At 42.0% G+C, this 21,627-nt stretch overlaps 1 protein-coding gene across 23 annotated transcripts in view; it reads right to left on the bottom strand.

Annotated features, from left to right (window-relative positions):
* Positions 1–21,627, bottom strand: part of clasp2 (cytoplasmic linker associated protein 2) — a 61,113-nt gene that overhangs the window by 11,538 nt on the left and 27,948 nt on the right. For 7 of the 23 annotated variants that reach the window (XM_028597764.1, XM_028597784.1, XM_028597787.1 and 4 more), the window contains 25 exons: positions 15,902–16,042; positions 13,495–13,568; positions 13,248–13,340; positions 12,970–13,115; positions 12,424–12,559; positions 12,218–12,288; positions 11,986–12,045; positions 11,816–11,893; positions 11,396–11,563; positions 10,870–10,910; positions 10,354–10,506; positions 8,994–9,011; positions 7,830–7,931; positions 7,575–7,601; positions 6,613–6,639; positions 5,027–5,200; positions 4,772–4,816; positions 3,489–3,596; positions 3,084–3,146; positions 2,484–2,590; positions 2,042–2,197; positions 1,380–1,471; positions 1,233–1,296; positions 436–495; positions 99–101 (listed from right to left, as the gene is read on the bottom strand). In XM_028597764.1, the coding sequence (XP_028453565.1) occupies positions 99–101; positions 436–495; positions 1,233–1,296; positions 1,380–1,471; positions 2,042–2,197; positions 2,484–2,590; positions 3,084–3,146; positions 3,489–3,596; positions 4,772–4,816; positions 5,027–5,200; positions 6,613–6,639; positions 7,575–7,601; positions 7,830–7,931; positions 8,994–9,011; positions 10,354–10,506; positions 10,870–10,910; positions 11,396–11,563; positions 11,816–11,893; positions 11,986–12,045; positions 12,218–12,288; positions 12,424–12,559; positions 12,970–13,115; positions 13,248–13,340; positions 13,495–13,568; positions 15,902–16,042 (2,207 nt within the window). The remainder of the gene's footprint in view (positions 1–98; positions 102–435; positions 496–1,232; positions 1,297–1,379; positions 1,472–2,041; positions 2,198–2,483; positions 2,591–3,083; positions 3,147–3,488; positions 3,597–4,771; positions 4,817–5,026; positions 5,201–6,612; positions 6,640–7,574; positions 7,602–7,829; positions 7,932–8,993; positions 9,012–10,353; positions 10,507–10,869; positions 10,911–11,395; positions 11,564–11,815; positions 11,894–11,985; positions 12,046–12,217; positions 12,289–12,423; positions 12,560–12,969; positions 13,116–13,247; positions 13,341–13,494; positions 13,569–15,901; positions 16,043–21,627) is intronic. The other 16 variants (XM_028597766.1, XM_028597770.1, XM_028597771.1 and 13 more) reach the window with 16 other exon arrangements.

The raw sequence follows: 21,627 nt of genomic DNA, 5'->3' as shown, positions 1-21,627 counted from the left end.
CTGTAGTTACAAGTAACCTTTTGTGAGGTAGGTTAGTGGGTGAGATTTTATTCAAACACAATGTATGAATACAGTTAACACTGATTGGCCAAACTTACTCTCTACAGAGAGTTCCAGAGTGGGGGATGCATGGGGGGAGAGAGAGAGAGAGAGAGAGAGAGACACATCTGTTAGCATCCTGACAAAGAAAACCTGAATGAACTCGTTTGCGTAGACTCAAAATCAGTCCATGCCTTTAATCCAACATTTGCAAAATGGAAATAGAGACAAATAAATAAGAGAAACAACTTTTTTTTAAAACGTGATGTTTTGTGCACACTAGGTAAGAAAACAGAGAGACGTTGGGGGGAAAAAAAAGGGAGATGAGAAAGAAGTGGAGTTGGTGTGGGATAGATAGATGAAGGCAGGAGAGGGATCCATGGTGAGATGCAGTACCTTGAAGGAGGCTGAGCTTATACCGGATTCTGCCGTGCCGTACACCCTGCTGCAGTCTCGCTGAAATTCATCAAATCGTCAAACGTCAAACGAGGGGGAAGGGGAAGGGTTCAGCCCACACACCTTATGACGTGAGGCAGCGGGCATTCAAAAAACGCCGAAAAAACAGTAGCAGTGTTAGAGGCTGAACCGCAGCTGGTTAGTCAGAGAAGAGCTGGCAACCCAAATATATATATTTGTGTGTGTATATTCAAGAGTGTTTTTTTAGAGTGTGTGTGCGCGGTCAGTGTCGTCACTTCAGACTGCAGGGAGAAAGGGGAAAGAGAGGGATTGGCAGTGAATGCAGTGAGCACAGCCGGCGGTTTGGCTGCTGAACAGTGACAGAGCAATCCCACAGGACGGCGGAGAGAGAGTGAGGTCACACGCAAACTCAGGCTTGTCATGCCGTTAGAAAACAGTCCGTTGCACACTCTGCATGCCTGTGATTATGTTGGAGTGTAAATATCGATGTGTGTGTACATCGGAGAATACACTTTGACCTATTTATCTCTAAACTTATTCAAAAGACAATGTTTGACATCCTTGAGTGTTAAAATGTGTCCGTATGTATTAACAAATAGATCCTCGTGTTTGTTTTGGCAGAATCCGGTACTGTCAAGAATGGTGGGGATAAACAAAATATTTGAAACCAAAGTAAAATAAAAGTGGGTGCATTATGAATCTATTTGGCATGACATTAGAAAATGAGTGAGTGTTGTGCATCTTAGTGTGAGTACTTGCGCTGTATGCACTCATACCTTACTGTGAGGATCTGCAAACATCCTGGTGAAGATTTCACACAGCCTCTTCAACTCTACCCGACTGCAGATGAAAAACAAACCGTTAGATGAAAATCAACAATCAATGTATTCTTTGAAAACACATCCGCATGTTCTGTGGCTGACCTGAGGGTGCGTTGGTTCTTGAGCAGCGCCTGTAGGCCCAACAGCCCCTCTTTCCTCTCTGACCAGTTGGCACTGGCACAACGGTTCAGCACCTGGCAAGAACCACAAATATAGACACACACACACAAAGGCCTGTTGAGACTTTATATAGGCACACATTTTCATCACTGCAAAGTTGAAGTGCACAAAATCATCTGAAATCCAAATTGAACTTGTTTGACCAAACTAGCATGCTTATAGCTCAATCGTGTTCTCAAAATTCTACAATGAGGAGATAAACTTAAAGTCTGATCACTGCAGATGCACAGTATATTCATTCAGCAAATCCTTAAAATCTGTGCAAGGATAAGAAACTGCAAGGCTTCAAATTGGATGTTTGTCAAACGTAATTAACTTAACAGTACGTACATGTACAATATGTATGTGTGAGTAACGTGATCAGCAGTATAGCATTTTCTGCATGCCATAGGAGACAAGACGCACTGAGCAGAGGAAAAAACTGCCTGGATAAAAGACAAAATGCACTATAAAGGTGTTATTGTAATCAGTTTCGGAAAGTGTGCACTTCTGTCTGGCACATGTGTCTTTTGGATACTTGTTGTTTGGCCTAATGACGGATCTGGTTCACAAGAGTATTCTGCTGTACTGCTGTTGCCGCCAACCTCAGCTACGTCTTCAGTCTGTCTCATGTAGGTGGGGATGGCTCCTCCGTTCCTGGAGCTGTAGGACCTCTCTGAACAGGCGCTGGATGCATCACTGTTAGCGTCATCATCAGAGTACATGCTGTAGTTTTCGTACCGCCGCCGTGCTGGCTTCTTCTGTGGGTGGAGGACAGGAATCCAAAGGAGATTAAATAATACTGAAAGTGAAGACAAAGTAATACCAGGCACAAAACATGGAATCACAACCCTGCTTTAAAAAACACACACACACACACACACACACACACACACACACACACACACACGAGGCAGGAGAAGAAGCTGACCTTGGACCGCATGTCTCCCAACAGCTGACAGCATTAAACAGCAGGTAGAACCAGGGGTTAGTTAACACAAAGTGTTATGTGTTTTTAATGTGTGCGTGTTGTAAGTGTTTTCATACCAGTGCATCTGCGAGAGCCTCTTCTACATCTGAGCCTGTGTTGAGGACCCTCATGGCACTAACTGAGGAAGAGAGACGACTAGACTGACTGATGCCAAAACCGGATCCTGCACAGAATCAGACAGATAGAAATATCCTCTGATGATCCACCATTCTCCTCATCATCCATTCTCAACCCACACTACATTTCCCATGAGCCAACCCTGTAAGTTGATGTGATGACTTGTTAGGTGACATTGCAGGTACCGCTGGGGGGGGGAAGTGTAATTTACAGAAAACACACAAAACATGTTGGTGTCCTTGCCAAAAAGGGGCAGAGCTAAATAAAGAAAAATGGTAAAACTGGCAGAAATGTTATCAACTGGCAACGGAACAGGCGGAAACATGCTATTCCACTGGAAGGTTCGACATCCTGGAGCAAAAAAAAAAAAAAAAAAACCACACACACAGGGGCTGATGGACAAGAAAAACAAACAGGTTGATAAAATAATATAGGAGAAGATGCCTGGCAAAAGAACAAAAGGAGAATGGGTGAGCAAACAAAAATTAAGGCGACGTGGGTGGGTGAGGTACGGAGAAATACATGTACTCAGCCTTCACCTGCAGCACCAAAAGCGTCAGGTGTGTGTAGAGCTCCAGTGGAGCGAGAGTAGCTCCGCGTTGCTGCAACCAAGATTAAAACACACATACAGAGTTTAACACTCGCGCACACACACACTCAAAGAGACAAACACACACGCAACCCTAACACTGATCAAACAGGGTGCGAGAGTAGAAAGAAAGGCTGAAAAACATGCAAGTGATTGTTTTTTGATCACCCTCAACTTTTTAAACGGTTGAGATTTTTTTTTTTATAAATTTGGTTTAAATAAGACACGGAATTAAAATAAAAGCCTACGTTTCTCTGGTTTGAACTAACTTTATGTATAAAAGAAAGGTTACTCATCCATGTCTTATTCATTCTAGCCATCCCTCCTGGGGTATCTGGCTACTACTGCTACTCACCAAGGGGAGTGAAGGAGCGTATGGGGCTGGTGTCCCGGCTGCTCTCCCTGCTGGCCTCTCTGCTGCAGCCCTGACTCATACTGGGCCGAGGGATACGACTGCCCCGAGCTAACGCCAGCCGGGTTACAACACCGCACCGCAGCAGAGGGAAAGATGAGGAGTAAACAGGGGAAAGAAGAGCAGCAGAGAGAAGAAAAGTGGTAGTAAGAACACAAAGGACAAGTGGAAGGTACATAAAGAACAAAAAGACAAAGAAGAAAGACAAACATGAGCAGTGACAAAGGAGAGAGAGTGGACCTTACATGGATAAAGGCATAAATAAGACAGAACAGGCAAAAGTGACAGAAAAGAGAGAATACGAGCACAGGTCGACTGACTCCGAGGGAGCATCTCAACAGATTTGACTTATTTTCTGTTATTTTAGAGCAAGGGCAAGAAGTTCAATTATCAAAATAGTTGCACATTACTTTCCTGTTGTTGACTAATCGTTTAAGCTTGTCTATAAAATGTCCAAAAATACTGAAAGCACCCATCAAAAGTTATATATTAGGGTTTACTATTTTTTTTTTTAAATCCTAAAATTAGCATCTCAGGAGCGAGAAACAGTGAATTTGGGCATATTTGCTTAAAAAATGACTTAAACGATTAATTGATTCTCAAAATTGTTGCAGATTAATTTTCTGTTGATTGACACATTGTTTCAGCTCTAGATGAGATGCACCCAAAAAAAGCAGAGGACTGCAGGACTCACATATAAATGAAACAAACTTGTCTGATAATCACATGCGCTCAGACAATCACCCTGCGTCTCACACAAAGACACAGAATAGGAAAGGAAATGATTTGCGATGAGTTAAGCGATCGAGGGATGGGCGAAGGGAGGATCTGCGCTTGCCGTTTCATCCAGTAGCATCGCAATCAACTTCACCGTTCATTGCTCTGTTTATCAGCCTCAGCATCGACCCAGCCAATCAGCGTTAATCACAGCCTACCAAAGGTTTAACCAGCCCTGATGAAGCCTCGCTGATCCTGCTAGAAGGTCCATTAACCAGCCACTGACAACAGGTTAGTAAAGAGAGGGAGGAGTTCATAATTCATGGGCATCTGCTGATTATGGGCACCCATCACCATAAAACACAGCCATAAAGTTAGAGACTTGATGTGATGGAGGGATTGGGAAGGCGGGAATGATGGATTGAGATAAAGAATGAGAGATGATGCTGAGAATAGATAGAGCTTAAGAGATGGATAGCAGGAAGGTCTGGTTGAGGTCGGAGCCTTACCTCCTCTGCTTGCTCCATTGTAGATGGAACTAATGCTGGAAGGAGCTAGAGGACAGAAGTACCAGAGGCAGGAAGAAATGAGGACAGGGAGCAGGAGGGGGAAAAAAAGTTGAGATCCAAGGGTATGTGGACGATTGTGTGAGCTGCTTGTGTCTACAGTTGAGTTTTTAAACCGACCCATCAAATAACATTTGAGCAGTTATAAAACTGATGCAGGAAGACAAATATAAAATGAACCACTAATTGTTTACTTACCAACAGACAGGCGGGTGGGGGAAGAGTCTCTGGAGCAGCCCTGGCTGCGGGGGATGCGGCTGCGTCTGTTTTTGTCCCCACTGGACCCAGCCAGCACCCGGTGGGCCCCTGAGCTCATGGTGCTCAGGGCCGTACTCGTCAGCACACGACCCGGGGAGCCACTCCGACTGCCAGCTTCAGAGAGACAGAGAGAAGAGGACAAAATACAAAGACAGGGAGAAAGTAAAGTCAGAGCCTCACTCAGGCAACAAGTGGAATTTGACAGTGAAAGCTACAGAATAAAGGAAATCCCCCTTTGTGGAGCTTATTTTAGAAGTGGTGACTAGTTTTGACTGACAAAGACAGTTGCTACTGCCCTTCACTTAGTTTTCAAATACTTTGAGTAAATGTTGTAACATATACTACGTATATTGAACATACACAGAACTTAATGGCAAATGTTATAGTGTTGGAAGTCATTGGAAAGAGGATTCTTGGGACTAGGAGAGTTGAAAACCAGACCAAGAGGAAAATGCATTTTACATGCTTATTTGTACAAACTCTTTCCTAAAAATACATTTCTTAATGAATACATTTAACAAATGCATTTAAATAAAATGTAATTAAGGTTGATGCACTATTAAAATAAAAAGGTAGTAGTGTACTGTATAGTCTACACTATATTAAGGGACTATTTTATGTTTTAGTAACAAGTTTGGATGTTTTTATAAATAACAGTTGTGTAAATAGGCCACATACAAAACAGACAACACGGTGATGATTTACAGACAGCTCTGCGGTCTCTTTGAAGAACGTTTTTGTCCAAAACGAATACACATTTGATAACAGAGGTTTCAATTTCTCCTCTCCATGACATCCTGTCTCCAAATGCAAAGTCCACAGTGTGTCTAATTCTACAATGACTCACTTTACTATCAACCTGAAGACAAACATAGGAGAAGCAGCTCTGCAGTGCTGAATATAAAGTGTGTGAACAGACTTTTGGGAAACAAGCTCAACACATGAAGCTTAATGGATGTCAACATGATTGAAAGTGAGCACGCAGACCAGACTCTCTTTATCATTGACACACAAAAACTACTAAAGCCAAACACACAAACTCAACCCATGAAAAGTCTGTTGCTTTGTACTAGTACCTAGTGACACAAAGCTAAACAAATACATCTACATGACAGGAGAAAACCTAAATGGGGATTGTTCTATTATCTTGATCACCACTTGAGTAGCTGATAATGTATTCCTTTTTATACTTTTATGATATAAAAAAAGACTTGATCCTGACTTTGACCTCAAGACATTTTTTGTTATATTTGCCAATCAACTCTCCCTTCCTTCCTCTTCTCAATCTTAAGACTACATCCAGGCACACATAAGAGTCCAGAAACATGAGGCTCCCAAAGCAGTGTGTTTAGCATGATCACATAGAAGCCATGTTAACGGTCTGTGACTACAAATCCCAGCATGCCAGAGTGGGAGGAGTTTTAAGTGACCTCATTGGGTGCATGTGAAGTTTGGGGGAGTCAGGGCAACAGAGGAAAGGCAGTAAAGATAAAGAGAGCGGAAAAGAAGTAGCGTTGTAATCTTACCACCAACAGGGGTAGCAGACTGAGATCCTGAGCCATTAAGCCCATTGGTTGGGAGGAGGGGGAAAGCAGAGGCGAGGGGGAAGGAACAGCAGATTAAACCAGATGAATTTTGGGTGTTAGCGCAAAAGAAGTATCATGGGAGTTAGAACACAGAGTATGATGGGAGCACATCCTGGTGTTCCATGAATAATCAAATAAATTTATTATTAAATAGAAACTAGGTATTGAAAATGTGTTGCTAAAACAAAGACACACTGAACCAGCAGCAGATGATAGCCTGGGAAAAGCAGTGCATGTTGGGACAGCTGGCATATGTATCAAGCAAAGCCTGATCACAATGAGGAAAAGAAAATGCCTCAAAGTAAATATGCTCAAAAGTATCCATACACTCGATCACACACACACACATATATACGTAGAAATCGCTCTGAGACTCCGTTCAGCTGCCATTTCCTCCGTTTCTGTTAGAATGTTGTTCGGAGATTTGGGCTTTGAACTCTTGATCAGGCAACTTCCATTTGGTCTTTAAAATGTCCAGATCTGATTGGTGCAGTGGACTGCGGTTCAATCACTGTCCACCTTTAAACTGGTTTTCAAACCAGCACCAAAGCCATCATGCTTTAAGCAAGTATTCTAAGAAAGCAGGTACACACACTTCTGCTTTATGAGTTGCAATAGCAGCTAGCTCAGTGGCTTGTGTTCCTTCGTGTCAGTTGGAAGTATTTTTAATAACCTAAATGACAGCCAGAGCTATAGGCTAGAGCACCGGAAAATGTCCACCACACCATCCTCAGTGATGAGACACAGCATGCACAGAAAAACACACACACATTAAAATCCACATACACACTCTGCTTTACACAAAACACCTTGATCAGAATGAGAGCAATAGCAGGTTGACCATCATTCCCACTGTGGTACACAGATAGACACACTCTGACTCTGACACACAAACAGAATACCTGGTGTGCAATCGGATTCGTCGGAACCTAAAGGCACAAAAACATTTACACAGAGCTTATCGTCACCGTGAAGGCAACAAGTAATGAAACCAAAGAGCCTGAGAAACTGCAAACACTCACTCCAAGAAGCTCACACGCCCCGTTTCGGTTGCTGTTTATTTGTTTATGTTACGTGGTAAGTGGACTTGATACCCAGACTGTTCCAACCACAGCAGATTTAAGTCATGCTGTGTGTCGGTGGAAGGGGGTACATACGTTGTGACTGGGAGACCATCTTGGTGCGGCTGCGTCCTCGTGAGTCCACCTGGCTAGACATGCTGCTGGCAGTGGATAAGGGCTGCTTGGTACGTACACGGCCTGTATGTATGCGGAGGGAAAATTACGTTAAAAATACAAAAACAAACCAAACACTGCTGTACTTTCTACGCTCCTACTTTCTATGCTCCTACATCTCGTTACAAACTGTTGAATGCAGCCCAAAACCTAAAAGGCACTACAGCTGACGAAAAGCCACTAATGTTGGAAGCTGCTGAATGAAAATCAGATCCTAAACTTAACACTCAATTCAGCCACACAGATACAAACACCAGGGATGCCTCAGTGGATTAGGAACCAGTGTCAGTAAAGGGCGTACATACAATTTGAAACTTGTCATGACCCAGCTAATTATTTATCTTTAAGTATTGATTGATTTGATGAAAATATCATCCAACATCTTGCAACATTTTGTGAGTCACTGTGAGATATTACTAGCCTGGAAACCAAAAGAATTTCTAAGCTCATGTTTCATTTGCTCTGGCAGATATGTCTGGCCCCCTTCCCGTTCAGGCAGATTTCCAGGTGGCCAGAACCTTGATGGGCCAATCACAACCGTTTAGCTCACATGGGGCGGGTTTAAGACAATGACTGACAGAGGAGCGTCATGCTTACCGAACGCCATCCATGACATGACCGAATGTAACATAACGCTCCTTGGAAATTGAAAATGAACGGGGAGGTTCCAGACTAATACGCATTTGCCAATTAGTCTGTTGAATCCAGGCAAAAATATTACCTCAACCCACAGTTCATTCATATCATTCACTTTAGCCTCTGCAGTGCATCATCCAATCCACTTACAGCTGCATTTTTTGTAGTAGTAAATTAAAGTAATTCTTTATTTGTATTATATTAAAATACTTGCTCAAAGGCATTATTAATGTTGGACCTGTAATGTCAAATTTCATGAGATATTTAATTTTTATTTTACATTTGTACTATTTTAAATTGAGGGTACCACAGTAAAATAATTTCAATATATTGATTACTGGTGATTACTCTGCAGACGACAACACACTTTAACTAAATTTGTCAACTTTCCCAACTAGAACATCCCTAAAACATGCCCACACACACACATCCAACTAACCACGATCTTACCATTGTCTGACCTGGTCCCTACAGACAGAAAAAAGGAGCAGGTTGTAAATATTACATTTCACCTGCACGTTTCAAAATGTAAATATCTCGCATTTTCCCCTTACGGTTTATTCTACATTCTCTATTTATTCTATATAGTACTGTTCATTATGTACATACTCTGTACATTACTCTGCACTTTACTGTTGTTTTGCACTTCTGGTTAGATGCTAAACTGCACTTTGTTGTGTCCGTACCTGTTCTCTCTGCTCTGTGCAATAACAATAAAGTTACATCTAAACTTATATGAGTATAATGGCACTACAACAACACACCCTAAGAGTATCCTAATAAAGCCTCAATACCTGAATGATACAGTTTAATGGAGGTGTTGATAGTTAGACCGTTTCTGTATTAAAAATAAGATGATTCATGATAAGATGAGTAGGATGGTGATGTAAATGAGGGTTGAATGCAATCTGACAGCAGGGGGCGCTGTGGCCACACACTGCAACAAAAAGGAGCTGATATGGACTGGTGGACTGGAATGAAGTGAGGAAAGGGAAAAGAGGAGAAAAAAAAAAGATAAGAAAAGCATGAGTAGGTTTTTGCTGGTGAAGCAGAGTGAGATGATCTTACCATCCGTTTTATCAGAGGCATCATCTTTAGTGGCAGAGAGAGAGAGAGAGAGAGAGAGAGAGAGAAGGGGAAGAAACAAAAGGGAACAAACAAAGGAAAACAAAATGGAAAGGATTGTTTCAAATGATTATTAAAAGTAAGACACAAAAGGAAAAGCCCAAGAAAGGGAAAATTGAAATTGAAATGAAAATAGAAACAAAAGTGTCAGTAACCAGGAAACACAAAATGATGAAAAAGAATACAGAATGAGAGAGGAGAGACAAGAGAAGAGAGGAGAGGAGCACAGTCTGTATTAGTTACAGAACATCTGTTTAACAGAGAACCATGCAGATACAGTGGTCAACACTGAAACAGCGAGAAACAAACACAGAGGACTATATTCATCTACAGAACATGCACACAGAAAATATCCATACCAAAATATATACAGGATACATTAACAGGCAATGAGGAGGCATCAGGAGAGGAGAGTACAGGAGCGGAGAGGAGAAAGGCCAGTCCAAGCACTGAAGTGTGTGTGTATAAGTCCATCCTTATTCATTGTTTTGTAGATATGGCGAGCCTTTATAGAGGATGACCTTTACTTCAACCTGTCAGAAGCTTTAGAACTACTACTACTTCTGAGCTGATCCGAGAGCACTCCTCAGATGAGGTCATCTCTGCCTGACATCCTGCTGATTTCATGCCGACTAATGTCTGCACTGTCCGATTAGTCATCTAATATGACTGACAGGGCCCTTACCCAGTGAGGAGTAGGAGCCAGGGGGCAGACGCCCTGTTGCCCTGGTCTGTCCGACGTGCCGGTACTTAGCGACTGCTGCTGCGTTTACATCCACATCACTACGGGAGCGCTGCAAGGAAGCCGACGACAACCCACCCTTTGAACCCGCAGGGACTGATAGGACAGGAGGAGCAGTGTGTTGGAGAAGGGATGGGAGGTGATGAGGGGATATATACATCACAAACACATGCAGGCACCACACAACCCAAATACTGATACCGTACAGAAATACACAAACAGCCAGACACATACACATATGTGTGCGTACATGTGTCTGGTAACATAAAAACAACATAAGAGGATGTGACTGTACGGACACAGGCGAATGTAAATGAGAATGATGGGAAATGGTTCTGTAAGAGCTGAGGTTTGTCATAGTGTATGTGTGCTTTCACAGGAGTGAGTGAGCCTGAGATTGGTTTGAGAGAGCTTGCATGTGTATCTGCCACTATGTGTGTTTGAGTGGATTTGACTCACCTCGCCCTGGAGCTGCAGACCATTTAGAAGTCAGAGGCCGACTGCCAGAGGAGGGAGCAAAGTAGGTCAGTCCACAACAAAACAAAATCACATTGCTAATGGGTGATGAACAATTGTTTGTCTTCTCATTGACAAAATATAAGCTAAATATTTTTTCAATGAAGCAGAGTGGACTACTTCAAATGGAAACAAATGCACACTAGAGCGTAAATTAGGGCAGAAAGACTACAACATGAAACTGGGTTATTCAGAGAATGCGCTTATTCAACAAACAATGATGATTTGTTTGACATAAAATCTATCTGCGTGTCATTTAGACAGAGGTCAGTTGTTTATGTTGTCCTCTGTGTCCCTGAAGCCAGCATTTGTTCCACATAGGGTACATTCTTCTAACCAATAATCTAGTTATCTAATTCTATTCATTTTTCCTCTAGCATCAATCTAATTTTGTAAGACTCAAAAGTAGTCTTAAAGTAAACCTAGACGTCTATAGAACTATGAAGGAGCATAGCTGAGCGTTGATTACTTGAGACTCTCTTGAGAGGAGGACGAGGAGCGGTCACTCTGGGGAAGTGAGGCCACGCTGCCAGAGCTCCTCAGGCAGGACTGAAGGGTCCTCTGGTACGATGGCTCCAAGGAGTTGTAGAGAGCGTCGGTCTCCCCTGGAAAGTGGTTCCTCAGACCCCAGTAAGCCCTGGAAGATGCAGCGGGGAGAAGGAAACAGAAAGAGACGGACAGAAAAAGGTTAGACAAATGAAGTTAAAAGGAGAGAAAAACATGGGTGAGGTAGAGGAGGAGGGAGGTAGAAAAATGATGACGGAAGAGGCAAAAGAGAGGAATAAAAAGGGATTAAGACAGGAGAAAAGGGTGCTATTTAACACAATCTGTCTTTCACATAATACAATTCATATAATAACATTTTCAGAAATGCCTGTGTGTGTCTTACTTGCGGGCCTCCACTCTGGCCTCCGAGTCTGCATCTCGAATTCCCTTCTTGATGCTCTCAACCAGAACTGCCATGTGCCTGCAAGGGAGAGATACATAGGTACAAAAGTGTGAACAAGTAGAAAAGCAGGTCTAAAACTTCTTTTGAACCTTGTTGGAATCAATCCTCACCTCTCTAGAGAGTGGGTTTGCCATTCTTGTAGTAGAAGGTCTAGGAATTCATAACCGCGCCTGGAGATGACACATTTTTTTTTATCATTCTCATTATCACAACACACATTACTTAACAGCATCATTGTAAACATTTTATAATCTTATAGTTGTTATTATTTGAGACCTGCTCATTACCAAACTAGGCTTTTTATCACTGTAGTGTCAACATCAGTGCCTCTGCTAATCTCACCTTCTAACAGACACAGACTTGGATGTGCAGTTACTGGTTATCAGGGGGATGAGCCTGGGGACGTGGGTGTGCTGCAGAGAGGAGAGGAAGCAGAGCGTGAAATAAAAATAAAAAATATATCTAATAATCAGACTACAGCAGTAACACTGACCACAAAGAACCTCAACGAGAATTTTAAAAGTTTTAAGTGTGTTTGCAAAACTCACCCGTATGATGGTGCGGATAGCCAACACACCAGAGGTGGCCATGACTTTTGCACAGTTGGGGATGAGGTTGAAAAGGACGGGAATGATGGCTTCCGCTCCATGATCAAATTTATTCCCCAGCACTGATGACAGGTGGCTATAAGAATACACAGACAACACAGAGCACAATTAAAACTGTGGTAAACATCACAACAAAGGTTGAGTGCAATATCATTAATCAGGACTGTGTCCAAAATCAGACTTTTATTAACGTTATAGTGCCCTCAAAAATGACACCAATGGAACCAAAAAAGGAGTGTTTTTTTGCTAACTTACCCGCAATGCAATGAGTTTAATTTGACCGACAAAATTACCAATGTGCAACTCACCTGTCAGTGATGACACAAAATGACAATGACCAATAAGTGCAAGAAGTTACTGTTCCTTATAAATCAAATGACTGTGTATCTGTTTATTGAGGGAGTAGTGAATGATTTTGGACACAGCCCAGGTTTTTTTCTCACCGCACATCATGCAGTCACAGCAGTATCTATAATCAACACTCACGCCACAGTGATGCAGGCCTCTCGGACAACTTGTGAGCGCAGGTCTTTAGCTGACAGTTTGAAGGCTCCATCCAGTAGCCGCAGGTGCTGGTAGAAACAGTCGTAACTGGTTGCGCCCGCAACCAACAGCGAGCGAATCTTCTTCATCTGTAAGAAAAAAAACAAAAACAAAAAAAACATTAAAGACACCAAGAATGATCAAACAAAGCCGTGTCAAAGAAGATAATTTCATTTATAGAACCGAAAAAAAGGAAATGCACTGAAGGTGAAAATACTGACAGCGCTGGCTCTCTGGTCCCAATCATGTTTGTCATCGGAGCAGATCTCACGGATCTTATTCAGGTTGTCTTCAAGATCCCTCGCAGAGTAAATCTGCATAGAGACACAGTGAAGAAAAACAGGAGGGAAGGGAGCAGGGAAAATATGTGAAGGACAGATAAAAGTCTAACAGTCTAACCTTGATAGACCGTGTAGTTTGTTTATTAAATAGGATGAATGTGCATTTATGCTCCTGTGTGTAGTGTACCTGGACAGAAGGGACATCTGTGAAGGCTTTAATGAAGTCCTCTTCATCAAGTCCCCCAGCACCTTCCTTGGATACTAGAAAATCAGAGCAGAGTCATTTAATATATGTGTTTAAGCGTATGTGTGTGCATTTAATCGATAGCTTGTCAGCCTTCAGCATTTAAGGATTTCTGTGCTGGTTGGTTTTGTGATTCTGGTTTAACTCACAAAAACACAAGCACACTTCCAATTACAACCTCATACACCCCCACACACTTAAGTCAGTGGGATCAGCCTGTGTTTCTATGGACTTCCTGGCAGTAATGTGCATGTCAATCATATTGCTCTGGGAGCTGGAAGCTCTGTGGACCACACATCCTACAACTCCTTACTAGGGAAGCAAAGAGGAGAAGGAAAGATAAGACAAAGAAAGCAAAACAAGAAAGCGAGCAAGGAGGGGCTGAGAGCAATCCACAAGGATGAGAATATTACATTTTTCAATTAAGTGACACGGGTTAGAGCGAAGACGTTCACAGGACAAGAAGAGGCTGAAGGAAAGGTGTACACATGGTGGAGGAGAGTTGTGTATAAACAGAAAGAAAGGAAGTAGAAATATATCCTTTCCTTCTTTTTCACCGGGGTTGACTTTAATCCGGCTGTTCCACAAAGACGCGTTATGTCAAAAACTCTACATGTACATGACCCTTAGAGAGCTGGTGAACGTTGATGTGGCACTATCCTCTGTTATTCTCAGTGAGTAACATGGTAGCAGCCTGGGCATGAAACCCTATCACCATTTTCAATTAGTTTCAGACCCCTGGACCTTCTGCGTCGAGGAAGAAACCTCTATATATGTGTGCCTGCTCTACCAACTGAGCTAACCCGGCCACAGAATAAAATGTATTTAACGTAAGATTGTAACTAAAGTATTTTGCTAACTGTATAAACAGATTTGTGCGATCATAATGAGAAGAAATGATCATTAACCAGCAGTGTGAAAACAATGTGTACTGCTGTGATTAAATACTGCTGACAGAAAGCAACCACCTTGTCCTTTGAGAGAAGTCTTGCCCTGGTACTTCATCCTTTCGGATATGGCTTTAGATTTTTTTCAAGATCTAGAGTTTTTATTCTGCCAGTAATTGACCAAATGGAAATATCTATTATCTGTACAAGTCTTGCTGCTAGGTGTTGCCAGTGTGTGGGCGTACTGTCATTTAAATGCAAATACGGACGAACAGACCTCCCATCGCCACCATAGTGGAAACTAGCCTGACAGTAAAAGCCAGACAAACTAATTCCCAAAAAGTTAAATGAAAAACAAAAAGACAGGTCAAGTGACGGCTATTTTCCTTTCCATCAAATTAAACTTAACAAGATCAACGTTTAAGAGCTGTAGTACTGTGAAAAATACCAAGCATGCCCTTGACTTCAGCCTCTAACAGCCGCTCCACAATCAATAAGACTGTAATGATCCAAGTGACAAAAGATCACAGTCTGGCATTTCCAATCAACGAAGCAACATACCAGGACTCTGACAGACTGCTTGCTTGTGAAACACTTACACCTACGAGTGTATGTGTGCATGTGTGTGACATTGCTGACACAGATACATCAGCGGGCAGCAGGAAATGGACTGCATGGTCGAGTGAACGTAGTTTTCCTCCAATAGAGAGATGGGAAACAAATCAATACATGCAAAGATGAAGCAAACATAACAGTCCAGCCATCTACAGCAAGAGGATGACTCGACAGAGAGGAGGAGCCTTTCTCAACGAGAAGGATGATAATAACGCTTTCTGCAGGCCTGAGTCTACCACAGATTTCTGAGGAGACACAGAGGGAGTGTGTCACTGTGTACTGCAACATCTTCCTACTCAAGTCCTTTCGCTTCTTCCAATAACCCCAATAGTCTGTCCTTATCCTGTGACCGCCAGTAATGTACTGTCAGAGAACCTTTATACAGAAGGCTGCACCCACATCCTGGAAAAATGTGACCTACACTGAATTGTCTCTAAACCAATATTAATTCCTGTTGTAGTGGTCCAGCTTTGTATTTCGACAGCCTGGAAGATCGCTACCAGTCATTCAAATTCCTGTCTGTACAAAATAAAACATCTGCCATTTACTCACAAAAGGAGGATACTGGTAAATTCTTAATTATGCTTTATGGCCTTGAACTCTTTGTCAGGCAGTGGGATGTATTTCCGCTTAAACATAGATAAAAACAAGGCTTGCCAATTGCAATGATTCTGATCATTTTCATTTGCCACTAGCGTAGAGGAGCCCAAGTCTACCAGCCATGAATGAATAATATAAACTCCACTTTCTCAATATAGAAATGCCTCTTTTCCAAACTTGGAGGAAACCAATGAACTCAGCTGTGTGTCTGCATTCATTGTGTGTTTAAATGTACAGTAAGTTTATACCAAGCTTGCCGCCGGTAGCGCTGGGCCTGCGTGAAGCGGAGGACTCTGCAGGCTTCTTGGGAACTTTTGGCACCTTGAAGGCAGCCTGGGCTGAGGAAGAACGAATCCCATCCACACTGTCATCATCTTCAAAACTACGATCTGGAAGGAGAGGACAGAGAGAAGACGGTCACCATCCACACTGTAGGCAAGGAAAAGTGCGGTTCAAACTTTTTGCAAAGTCTAAGAAAATGTGTATAAATAAGAGTAATCATTTGACAAAAAGATCGAGATCTACTCTCACGATTACTATGTTGGAATCTGGTTTCTAAAATGTTAAATAAAAAGATGAATTATTCAAAACCTCAGGTCCTTCTGAAAAATGTCACAGCACCTTGAATTTCTTTTATCAAGGTGTGTTTTTAAAGATTTTTAGTGCATACAAGAAACTAATCCCGAACATCTACCCATCCACCTACCAGACCCACACCTCTGAATTAAAGCTGGTCACAAGAAGAATGGAATAAATAAATGAAAAATCAACAATAACATAGGAAGTTACAATGTATTATGTATAGGGTTAGATTCTTTGCTTTTTCTACAATATTCAAGAAAAGCTGTCAAATACCATGAAACTTCAAAACCTTGGAGAGAGTATATTATCTAGTTCAAGAAAACGTTTTTTTAATCCACAGAGAATATGAAGGGGGTAGAGGGTCTTTCCATCTGAAGAGAATGAGTTGCCTGGCCAACAAAGTGCAAAAGGCCAGCTATGTTACACTTAATATTACTTAGCATATCCTGTGATATAACACCAAACAGAGCAGTGAGAGGGGGTGGATCAGTTGGCTCCTTTAGTATTTCAGAAAGAGTATTTAAAATTGACTTCCAGAAATGATGTTTTCTTGTCCAAAGCATATGTAATAAGGCCTTGTTTACATCTGTCGCATATGGGGTCTGTACCTTGGATTTTATTTGCCCATTTTATGTTGAGCATAAAAAGCTCAACATAATAAAGACAAGAAGCAAAGAACGGAGGAAGTGGTTGTCTACAAAGAGCTTGGTCAGGAATCACTAAATCAATACTAATTAAAAAACACACTGGTTAGAAGAAAAAGGCAAACCCACACACACATATACGATCACTTCTAAGAGCCCAAAAACAGCCAATGATCAAGATGCCAACCATGCAACCAGTGACTCTCTGCAGCCCAAAGACTTAATCTGCATGCTAGCAGAAATTAAGCTAGCTAGAAAGCTAGCATTGAAACTTGAGACACGCTTGCAACAATAGTGCAGCATTTTGAACGTGCATCTACCAGCAAAACACAAGGAAGACAATATCACACACACACACACACACACACACACAAGTCGACTGTGGAGGTGCAACTGTTAGCATAGGAATGCAGTTGCACTCCAGTTGCTCTGACAACCAGCCGTTCATGAAATGCGCCAAAGCCACCACCCTACACCTTGAATCATACATCAAACTTACCAACACACGCAGTCAACATGCAAAATCAACTGACAGTAATGGGTGTACATACAAGCCACATGTTAACAGTGATTGCAGAACCTATTGTGTCAAGCTCAGGAAATGTTAAGCAGATGTGTATAGAAGCGCACACACACACACCCATCAGTGCACTCACAGTCACAGATTCGGTCGCAGATAAGTCGCCTCATGCTTCTGGGAGGGCGTGGTATTGGGGACCCCCTCTTCTCCAAATCGTACAACAAGACACATACGCACACTTTATAGTGGGACTACAGCTGCACGCACACACATACACCTCACACTGCTGTCCAAAAACCCCTCCACCCATACAAGTGCCGGCATTTTCTTTCACTCTCTATATCCCTTCCTCTCTCTATCCTAGCATCTCTCCTCCTTCCCTCAGCAGCCTCAGAGCCAATCAGACGAGAGGTGACATCATAGTGTTGCAGCCAGTGCGGAGGCAGGACTAGGAATGTGTGTGTGTGTGATGGGAGAGAAAAGGAGTGACACACACACACCGACACCCCAGGAATATTAACAGGGCTTCTCGATGTCCCTGCCAGACCAGCTAACCTAAACTCATTACCATTGACAACACACAGCCTCTCCAGCCTTTTACACAACACACATACACAAAAGAACAAAGGATGATGGAGCAATGATCAAAGGAGGTTGTGTGTGGAAAGGGGGGGGGCGGAACCACACCCCTCCATCTGAGGCCTTGACACACACACACAGAGTTTTTGGTTGTTTTGACTCTGTAGTTCAGAAATTAAACAATGTCTATGAGGGTCAAGTGCCAACTTTCGGCTGTAATTGGAAGGTGTTTGCATCGACATTTTATTAAGAACTCTAGTGCAAAATGAAGACAAGGTGCAAGGATCAGAACTTAAAGCATCGTCCAAATGATATAAATATTGCCGTAAAGCAGTTCAGCTGCTGTTTTTTTTGACACTGCGATAACAACGATATAAATATATGAGATAGACAATTTCATATTGTTTTGACGATATATAAAACAAGCCAGAAGTGAAGATGGCTGTAGTACAGCCCTGACAGAGGTTCACCAGGCAAGATTCAGGCAGGCTCTTACATACGTAAAATGCATGCAGAAGAAAAAAAACCAGCAATGTTTATAGTTAAATTTGAGTACGAAGAAACTAATGACTAAACAAATTCACAGTATCATACCAGATTAGTGAATTAAATTGCTTTCTAACAAAACCCATGGGGTCAATTAGCAATACTCGGTCATGCATGGAGGGTCTTAGCATCGATTAACATCACTGTTAGCAGGAATTGCATCTCCTGCTTTTGTCTAGTCAGACCTCATGGGAGTAAATGTCTCTAGGTGAAGGGCAGAGCAAAGACACCAGAGAGAAAGAGAGAGAGAGAGAGAGGAGCGACCGAGAGAGACAGAGAGAATCCCTTGTAGAGAGCAGACTGCACACATGCTGTTGCCATGGCGACCTGTGCAGACCAGCTTCTCAAATAAATATAGCAGCAAACAGGGAAAAAAGATGTTCAGTAAGCCCACTTGCACATATCTAATTTAGTGTAATCAACAGTTAATGTTTATTCACCGACTTCGTGCTGGTTTATTAAATTAGGATTCTGGTTTGACCAACAGGAAAGGCTCCTCCAGCAGCATTAGAGTCTCCAAAAATACACCACATTGCAAAATAACAGGGCACAAGCATATATACACGTACACACACAGAAACAGGCACAGCCATACACAAACACAATGAGAGATATTGGCTCCACCATGTACCAGCCAGTGTTGCCGTGGAAACCGCAGGCCGAGAATCCCTTCCTCTCTCCATTTCAGAAGAAGAGACAAAAAGAGGAGCGAAACGAGTCTTGAACATACAGATCTGATAGTATTCCAGAAATAATCAATGGTCAAATTAAAGACATTGTTAAAACATCTGCACCAATGCCCCAGTGTCTCTCCCGCCCCAATAATCCCAAAGCTAAAACCCAAAACAAACAAATCTACATGCAGGGAGAGATGGGGGAAATGAAGTATTGTTGTTCTGTTTCTCTGTCCCTGACTAAAGAGAAAAGGAAAAAAAGAAAAGAGGAAGACATATAGATCTGATCAGTCTTGCGAAAGTCATGTAGGGATTAAATCACAGACCTGTGAACACAAGCAAATTATCAGTTGTGACCACATGGTGGCAGCACCGGCTCCGTCCTAAACTAATTTATATGGTTCAAATGAGCCAAAATCCTCAAAACACAGAGGGACACAGCATCCCACTGCATTATAGACAGAAAAGAGAATGAGAGGCAGAGGGTTTATGTGTCCCAAGAATTACACAGAATACACCTTAAATCTCCCCTAACTCAACAGTAACAACTCTAACATGAGATTAAGATTGTATTTAAAGCTGAATGTTTATGACCCTCTGGAGATTATTGGGATAACTATATTTCTAACTTACTTAAGTAGTCATGACTCATTGACTACATTGAAATCAAGGTAAAGCCAATAATGTACCACCACTTCAAATAAAAGCAGCCATACCAAAAGCTCAGACAGCACTGCTGTTGGTATAAACTGTATCATCATTCTATGCTAAATAGTAACAGAACAGAAAGTGAAGAAATGTCCAGTCAGTTTAGCTGTTTTGTATCTGAGAGTATAGTGATTATTAGTAGAGTAATGTTGCCTGCCTCAAGGGCTACAATTTGAAAAATCAATACACACAATGAGAAGCATGACGTTGTTTACATTTTGCTCTACTGTTATCTTAGTCTTTTCAATATTTGCACTCTATCTGCACTCCTCTAACTTTGTTTTGCAACTGCTGTGCAGCAGTTTCCCTCTGGATAAATACAGTTTTATCTTGATCTTATGAAACCACATATAGAACAGTAAATATAAGCTATCACCACACAGACTCCCTAATTTGTTTGTTTAATAAATTAGTCACTAGTTAGTGCAAAAAAGGAGGAATAAATGCAGCATGAATATAAAATTGGCAATATTAAGTATTTTTTATCAATTCTGATCATCCAGTTCATTTATAGGCATTGACATGATGATCAAATTATTCACTTTCAGCCACCCAGTTGTTTCTGGGACAGAAAAATTACAGAGAAAAGGGAGAGAGAAGAGAGTGAGACACTGGAATTTCAGGCCCAGATTTTCTAAGGGGAGACAAACCCCTTTCCAACAGAGCTCAGAGAAAAGTAGCTTCTTAAATGCGCGCGCACACGCACACACGCACACACACACACGCACGCACACGCACACACACACACACACACACACACACACACACACACACACACACACACACACACACACACACACACACACACACACACACACACACACACTTTGAGTCCCAATTTCAAGTCGGGAAGACTGATAAACCATAATATTCAGAGGAAAGCTTTGCCATGGCAACCAGCCTAGCCTGGAAACAGGGTCATGGTTTCCTTTGCAGAGCCGGAGATGCACTGAAGCAGAATGAGCGTGTCTGCGAGAGAGAGAGAGAGAGAGTGATTGTGTGTCAGTCCCTGTCAACACTGAGCTATGCAAGCAGCTACTGATGTTAAGTTGCAAGGGACCAAACATCTCTGGGCTTGTATATGTGAAGGTAGGTGTAGGTAGGTGTGTTTTTGTATTTGCACAAGCACAGAAACAAGCTTCACACACACACACACACACACACACACACACACACACACACACACACACACACACACACACACACACACACACACACACACACAGATTATTCAATTAGTTATCAATTCTAATCAATATTACCAGTTTTATTTTGGTTCAGTTTCATTATGTCTGTGTTGCAGGTAGAAACGGCCCGATACCATTTTTTGCTTCCCGATACCGATTCTGGTACCTGAACTTGCGTATCGGCCGATACTGAGTACCGATACCAGTGTGTCATATATTTTATTATGTTTTAACAGCTGTATACTACAATCCCTGTATGGATGTGATATGATTTCTATATTTGTTGTCTGTCTGGCTCAGGTTAAACTCTTTGTGAACAAATACAAAACAATGAATGCCACAGAACTTTCTTTTATTCTCTAGTTTGACAGTCAGTTATAAAGGAAAAAGAACATAAATAAACTACTTTTAACGTCGATTTTCTTTGGATCGGTGCTTAAACTCCAGTACTTCCTGATACCGATACGGATACTGGAATCGGAACATCTCTAGCTGCAGATAGGGCTGCCCTCTCTTAGTTGACTTATCGGTTGT

This window comes from Perca flavescens, chromosome 14 (assembly GCF_004354835.1).
Source record: "Perca flavescens isolate YP-PL-M2 chromosome 14, PFLA_1.0, whole genome shotgun sequence".
Classification (NCBI taxonomy): domain Eukaryota; kingdom Metazoa; phylum Chordata; class Actinopteri; order Perciformes; family Percidae; genus Perca; species Perca flavescens.
This window is presented reverse-complemented; position numbering and strand designations above follow the sequence as displayed.